Raw genomic sequence first — 7,608 nt, 5'->3', positions numbered from 1 at the left:
TAGGTGTGTGTGTGTGTGTGTGTCGCCCTGTGGAGGACTGGCGTCCAGGATGTGTTTCTGCCTTGCACCTAGTGATTCCTGGTAGGCTCCAGACCCACTGCAACCCTGAACTGGATAAGCGCTTACAGACAATGAATGAATGATTCCATGAATTAAAAACAACTGGTTTGAAATTTATATCTCCTTGACTTTTTTTGCGCTACACAAGAGAGACACCCACACCACCACCACCACTGTTAAAAACAGTAACTGTAACTCTGAGTAAATTTCAAATGCACTACTTTTTACTTTTACTTGAGTACGATTTTATATCAGTAATTTCACGTGTACTTGATTAAAATTTCATCAAATAACAATACTTTTACTTTAGTATAATATTTTAGTACTCTTTCCACCTAGGTACGTAAAAGACTTTATTAAGGAATTTCACATTTTTAAATTAGTCCATTTTATGATCAGATATGATCATTCGCGTCTTTGATCAATGAGGGCCGGTGTTCCTATAACTGAGCTCTGGATTGTTTATCTGTTTGTATCCTATTTACACAGCTAAGTATAAACGGATTTGAGAGCTACCAAACAGTGAGGGGGTAAAACTGGACTGAAATCGTAGTCACTCCGACACCTCTCTTTCATTATGGTGCATTTGAACGGAACACATAATGTCGGAACCAAGAGAGATAATAAATAGCTTCCAGGGGAAGAATCGGACGGGTGCAATGACTAAATCCCAAATGGACATCTACTGCCTACGCAGTGCAAAATATAGGTTATGATAGAACGGATTCTACGTTCAAACAATGAATACAGCATCTAACAAAACTCTTTATATAATCGGCCATACGTACACATGACTCAGCTGAAGAATTTGTGCTTAATTTGCGTGTACAAGCCACAGTTTATTGACTCGTTATGTGCACTACCTAGGGATCAGGAAGCGGATTGCGATCGAGCCCATGATGTTGCAATGACGGCGGTTGTTGATTTGAGAAGTATGTTTTTCACGGAGATTCTACAGGATAAAGAAAGACGTTCGGGTGCCGAAACAGAGAAGAAACACAACTCTGAGTTGGTTGGAATTAAACCTTCGTGCCATAAATGTGAATTACCATGTAAACCGTGCCAAATCGGTCATATCCGAGCAGATAGTTAGCTAGCATCTGGCTGATATTCCCGTAGATTTTTTTCCCCCAGAGCAACAACCTGAAAAAACAAAACAAAGATTGTTATGATAATAGCATATGTTATATTTCTGAGACGCCATGTTTTAGTTTGGCAGATGTTTGAACGGCTTGTGATGGTGTGAACATAATTGTAACATCTGCTACATGGCTCATATTTAGATGAGAATTCCTGCATAAATTCTGTTTATTTGGTGAATTTTGCAGATTGGGCAAACATCACATAACATTTGCACCAAATCTGTTAAATTCAGCAAAGACACTCATTTAAGAACTAATGTTCTTGCAGCTGAATGCAGTTAAATACTAAAAGATATATATATTTTCTTTTTTAATTTAATGAAGATTATTGCTGCAGAAGGACTTTATACTTATACTCTAATTTCAGAGCAAATATTGGATGAGCAAATCAAAGCTTTTGGCCATATATTTTGTATAAGACATATTCCTCAAACCACATCCCGCTTTAACAACATGTGGAAATAGAGAACGAGACCTTCTGTTGAATTTAAATGTGTGCATAAAACGCTGTACATACAGTACACGGTTAGATAATATTTTCAATTGTACTTTAAATATATTCTTCCCCTCCATGTTGGTCCTCCTCTCACATCTTGGGGGAAAAAGGCACATAACTATGGTTTTCACCGAAAGTCATACCAAGGATATTTAGATGGTACCCCATGGCTACATGGTTAAAGATTGTAGTACACTGTAACACGCATATTTTTGAATCTTTCTTGAGGCAGGGTTCAACATGCAAATTCTTCACATCATTGCATATGGAATATGTGCTCCCATCAAAACTGAGCCGTTTCCAAAATTGCACAATTCAATCATCCCTTACTTAATGCTAGTAAAACTTCCAGCTCAAGAAATCTAGTTGCTTTTATATTTTGTGCTGATGGGCTAATAAGTTCAGTGTCACGAGGAAAATGTTAGAAACCTACAGAAGAGTACATTTGAAAATATTAAATTGGTCATAGTTTCGTAGAAAATTATTTCTATGTTAATGAAACCAGTACATAATTTACCCTGATAGGTTTTCATGCGCAATAAAATGCTGTATTAGCAAAGTAAGCGACCCTGTAAGATGAATCTGTGTTAAAAACGGCAGAATAGTTCTTAACTGTTATTTAGAATTATTTTAACATCCCCATCAAGTCTTTGATTAAAGCGTTACAAACTCATGTCTGATTTACATTACTATATATTATTTCCAATATATTTCTACACCTTCATGCTGCACGTGCTAGTCTATGAATTCACAATTAGTCACTGTCTCTGTGTTCAATTACACTCTGCCGCTGACCTGCAGCTTGAACGCTCTGGTAATCGGGATTCGTTCCATAGGTCTATGATGTAAAAACATCCTGGCTGGTTGAAGATTTTTGGGAAGCTGCAGTTTCAAGGTAGAAACAGTCCACCATGGCATAGGCTGCGTATTTTGTGCATGACATGTTCAAATGGACATGCTATTGAGGAAAAATAATGTTATAGGTAATTAAAGTGTGTTTAATAAAGTTGCCCAAACTACATTCAGTTTGAAAATGATAGTTGGATATTGGAGTATATACTGCTCATGTCTGAATTACACATTCTCAGTTAACAGTATTCCAGCCCCATTTTCACTCTATTTAAATCTGAAACTTTGTAATGGAGCACTCATGAGAGCAAAATTATTTTAAACAATTCAGTCTTAGCATCACTACTCAGAATAGCAGATAGGGCTTATATAGTGAGCAAATGTTATAATGTTATATCCTTTCAGACTATATTAGTTATGAAAAACTGTGTATATATTGTATGTGTCACATTTACTCAGTGGCTACAGGCACAGAGGATGAAGACGTGATTGATGACATGAAGGAATCTTTCCATAATGTGCTGAGGCTGGTGCCTCGTGGGCTGGCCCTAGGACCATCTCTGGCTAAAGAAGGGCAAATAGGGTTGTGGAGTGTAGGATGGGCATTACAAAATGGAACAGTCCTGGAGGTGGAGGAACCAAACCAAGTAAATTACATTGGGAAAATTGAGATGGTACAGTATAAGTGTACATGCTCCTTTGTATAAGGTCATGCCATTTCAAGAGAGTAATAAAAAAATAGCACAATGATACCAAAACCTTGATTTTGCATGTTTCAGGGAGCTAAAGGAGAAATGTGCCAGAAAGTATCTCAAGGACACACATTGGACAGAACGTACTGGATGAAGTATGATATCTGCACATGGTTCTTTGTTGGTGAAATTAATCAGAATTACTATAATCTGAATTAAAAAATGTAAAATATATGTTCTTAAAACATTGAGGTCATTAGTAAACTACCTGGATACCGTGCTTAAGTTTCATATATTTGTGATATTGATTGTAGATAAGTTTCAGTGAGTTTATTGGGTTTGATTTCCCCCTCTGCAGGTTTGCATGTAGTGCTCCAAGTGCAGATGAAAGGAATGTCCTTTTGCAAAAAGTGGATGGAAAGCTCTGTCTCAGGACCTGCAAAGATATCAATCCAGGTACAGAGCTCCTGGTCTGGGATGATCACCATGATTTTTCTTTTGAGCCTGTGGAGCTGGAAGAGGAGTCTGATACCATAACAGAGAAAATCTCCAAAGAAGGTGGAATGATGATGTCAGAAAATGAATCCCTACACTCTGGTCACACAGAAGAGAATACTACGTGCACAGGTATGGATTGTAAAGCATTTGTTGCATAAAAAATATTATGAGTCATTTGTGAAATAGAATATTTATTTCAAAGGCAACACACCCTCTTAAATTGTGTTTTTATTTTTTGGTCACTATTAAATAGAAAAATAAGATTTTCCTCAGTCACAGTCTCAAGGACATTGTACTGTTTAGCCACAATATTAAGATCACCTCCTAATTTCAGAGACGATATTATTTGGGTGGTGAATCAATGTCAGTGCTGCAGGGACATTGATGAGGTGGTGGTGTGTTGTTGTGTGTTCTGTTGGTACGAGTGGATCAAACACAGCAGTGCTGCTGGAGTTTTTAAACACCATGCCTCTCACTGTCCATTCTATTTGACACGTGTCTCTTTAATCCACCCTGTAGATGTAAAGTCAGAGACAGTAGCTCTGTCTGTTGCTGCACAGTTTGTATTATTTATCCTTTATTTCTTCATCAGCGTTCATTGGACATTAGCCACAGGATGCCATTGTCTGGATAATTTTGGTTGGTGGACTATTCTAGCAGTGACACTGAGGGTTTTAAAACTCCAGCAGCACTGCTGTGTCTGTTCCACTTGTATCAGCACTTCCAAGAATGAGCATATAAATTTACAATTGCATGAAAAATTGCCATATAGTTGTCCTCTGCTGATGTCCTCAAACTGTTTTAAATAACATTTAAAATCTGGCATTTGTATATCTCTTAGCAAAATTGCTGAAGAACAAGCACCTGGATGAGAATAAAGGAGAGGCACTTGAAAGATGTAGGATACCACTAACCTGCAAATCAGACGAGAGTCCTGCACACTCTCCTCAGACCTGCACATCTAGCGATCTGAAGCAAAAAACAGTGGATTCAATTAGTATTGGGGACCAAGGCAACAATTCTGAATCCACAGAGCAGCAACAGATTAGAGGAGCTTTAGCCTCTACTGTGAAAAAGAATCTGGCAAAAGAAACTAGCACAAAAAATGGACAAGTATTTGACAAGAGCTCTGTCCAGAGAGAGAATGTCCACTCGGATGAGAAGGCTGATGAAGGGTCTGGTAAAATGCAAAAAAGAAGGGAAAGTTCTCCAGATGTTTTTAATTTCAGGATACGAGATCGAAAACACAAGTGTGACCAGTGTGCCAAGTGCTTTTTTCAACTGTGCCATCTAAAGAAGCACAAGTTCACACACTCAGGGCTAAAGCCATATACTTGTAAGGAATGTGGGAAAAACTACAGCTCCCAGGAGAGTTATCAAGCCCATTTGCTCATGCATCGTGGCCAGCGACCTTTCAAATGTCAGCAATGTGATAAGAGTTACGGCCTCAAACGTGACCTCAGAGAGCACCAGGTGCTGCATACGGGCCAGAAGCCCTTCACCTGTGACATCTGTGGAATATCATTTTCTCGCCGGCCATCGTTACACATCCACAGGGAAACCCATAGAGCCAAAGAGGCAGGTTACAAGGCACCAAAGATAAAATGTCCCAAGTGTGACAAGGAGCTGGCTAATTTTGGCTCTCTTCGGAATCACATGCGGCTGCACACGGGTGAACGGCCATTTGTTTGCACACACTGTGGCAAAACCTTTCGCCAGCGGGGGAATTTGCAGGGCCACCTGCGCCTTCACACCGGAGAGAAGCCGTACCGATGCAAGCACTGTGACCAATGCTTCTCTCAGTTGCCTGAACTGCGCAGGCACCTCATTTCCCACACAGGTGAGGCATTCCTATGCCCCATGTGTGGCAAATCCTTACGTGACCCTCATACACTCCGGGCCCATGAGCGCCTGCACACTGGTGACAGGCCCTACAAGTGTGAGCTGTGTGGGAAAGGGTACACAATGGCAACCAAACTGCGCAGGCATATGAAATCCCACTTGGAGGAAAAGCCACACAGGTGCGAAATCTGTGGAAACAGATATACACTAATGCAGAGTCTGCAGCGCCATCTACAGTCACATACAAAAGAGACAGAGACTGGACATGCAGGGCCAGCCAGAGGGCGACCTCGGAAATTGCCACAGAGAGAGAGTGGGCAGTCGGGGTATCGTCATGTTAAGGAGAAAGGAAAGCAGAGTCTGGTTGGTTCTCAGGCCGTTGGGGACCGCAGTGTGGTGCATCACTCAGAAGAAATCATTTTCGGTTGCAGACCATCCCAAGAGTCTGGCATTGGGGCAGGAACAAAAGAAGCCATAGAACAAATTGAGCTCAGTGAGGACATTGTGGGAATTATTGTGTCAAATGGCAGTGCAGATTGTATTGTTATTCAAGAGCAAGATGCTAATACTAAGTGTGTAGTATTTCAAAATGGGGAAGAGAATGCTGAATGTATTGTTTTAAAAAACAAGATTTATAACAGTAGTACGGTTATATTGCAGGGCCCTGATCATTTAAACTCAGTGGCAGAGACCGTTGAAATAGAGTCGTCAGTCCAAGACTGAATATGTTTAAAGAATCTGGATTTCCAAACGAAGAATAACAACAAAATATATTAATGTTACGAAAACTACTCAGAAATTTATTTGGGTTTATTCAGTCAGTTGATTTTAAGGTTATTCAGCTGTGGAAACATTTGCGGTAAAGATGTGTAAATATTGACTCATCTGCCCACTGAAACTAGTGTCATCACTGTTTGTACCAGATCTGTACAGACCCTTTGCTCAAAACAGAACACTGAAAGATATATTCCAGGAAAGTACTATGATTACAAGTGAATATATATAATGACTCAAAGTCATGGCTTATTTGCACTTGTTACTCTTTTGTAATTATCACAAAACTGTAAATATCTTTTCAGAATTAAAGAAACTGAGGAAGATGGGATCCAAAGAAGTGTTACTGACATTCCTTTTTCAAATATGGAGCCTGATTTTCTCCATTTACTGCTGTCTTTCAATCATAAGTTAATTAAATATTATTTATTTGCTGCAGACACTTTTGGTGATCTACAACATTGTGAATGACTCTCAGGAAGTCATAATTTTTTAAAATAATCTGTGAACTATATGTTTACCAACTCCACGGTTTTCCAAATGTTTTCCATCATAGATGCACACGATAAAGAATTTTGCTTGGTTTTTCTAATTGCTTGTCTGAATATCAGTGTGCTTTTCACAGCAAATTTAATCCCAAAAGATTGGGTGTACTTATTTACTGGGGTGATTCATTTTCTGTTAAATGTGTTTCTTGTGTTAGTTATGCCACAAAAAGTATTAAATAGCTCTTATGAGTTGAAGTTAAATAGACAAATGTATGGTGTGAGACTTGTAAGTCACCAGATTAATGACAGGTTCTCAATACATGATTTAAGCCCAGATTTTCCAATTGAAGAATTGAAGTTTTTGCCAAAAAATCCTCAAGTCAGAGGAGAAAGTTTGCTTAGAGGCCATTCAAATCTATGTTGCACCTATCTGAAAGATACAATCTGAGATCTTGCTGAGTGATCAACAATGCCTCTCAAATGCCAGACAAACATCGGACCCGACAGCAGTTCTGTATCCGGTAGCGTGAAAAGTGTTGTGACTGGCAGTAAATGCGGTGATAAGCTACAACCAATTACAACTGGAGACGGGGTGAGGGGAAAGCAGAGGGAGGAGTTACAGCAGGCATCCACATTACATTTTAATTGCAGAAATATTTATAAATGATCTCAGACACTCTGTGTAGAACAGACAGTCCCTGTGTGCCCTTGTTTATTTTCTCCTCCATATCCTTTTTTGCTGCAAATCGACACAAATTGTTTCTAGA

At 39.3% G+C, this 7,608-nt stretch overlaps 1 protein-coding gene across 5 annotated transcripts; it reads left to right on the top strand.

Moving 5' to 3' along the window:
• The first annotated feature begins 971 nt into the window (after positions 1 to 971).
• On the top strand, positions 972 to 6,714 carry LOC136677628 (zinc finger protein 408-like). 5 transcript variants are annotated; one of them, XM_066655204.1, is made up of 5 exons: positions 972 to 1,068; positions 3,007 to 3,221; positions 3,327 to 3,394; positions 3,598 to 3,866; positions 4,579 to 6,712. In XM_066655204.1, coding segments are annotated over exons 1-5 (2,277 nt in total). In that variant the 5' UTR covers positions 972 to 1,067; the 3' UTR covers positions 6,303 to 6,712. The 5 variants fall into 5 exon arrangements, with proteins under 5 accessions (XP_066511301.1, XP_066511302.1, XP_066511300.1 ...); XM_066655207.1 differs by having other exon boundaries at positions 1,016 to 1,072; positions 4,579 to 6,711; XM_066655206.1 differs by having other exon boundaries at positions 1,031 to 1,100; positions 4,579 to 6,714.
• The last annotated feature ends 894 nt before the right edge of the window (positions 6,715 to 7,608 follow it).

This window comes from Hoplias malabaricus, chromosome Y, assembly GCF_029633855.1.
Source record: "Hoplias malabaricus isolate fHopMal1 chromosome Y, fHopMal1.hap1, whole genome shotgun sequence".
Classification (NCBI taxonomy): Eukaryota; Metazoa; Chordata; class Actinopteri; order Characiformes; family Erythrinidae; genus Hoplias; species Hoplias malabaricus.
This window is presented reverse-complemented; position numbering and strand designations above follow the sequence as displayed.

Excerpts from the sequence above, each read along its gene's own strand:
- LOC136677628 (XM_066655203.1), top strand. The coding sequence starts at position 2,988 with ATGTGTCACATTTACTCAGTGGCTACAGGCACAGAGGATGAAGACGTG. Across the intron at positions 3,395-3,597 it reads GACAGAACGTACTGGATGAA|GTTTGCATGTAGTGCTCCAA; the intron begins GTATGATATCTG and ends CCCCCTCTGCAG. Across the intron at positions 3,867-4,578 it reads AGAGAATACTACGTGCACAG|CAAAATTGCTGAAGAACAAG; the intron begins GTATGGATTGTA and ends TATATCTCTTAG.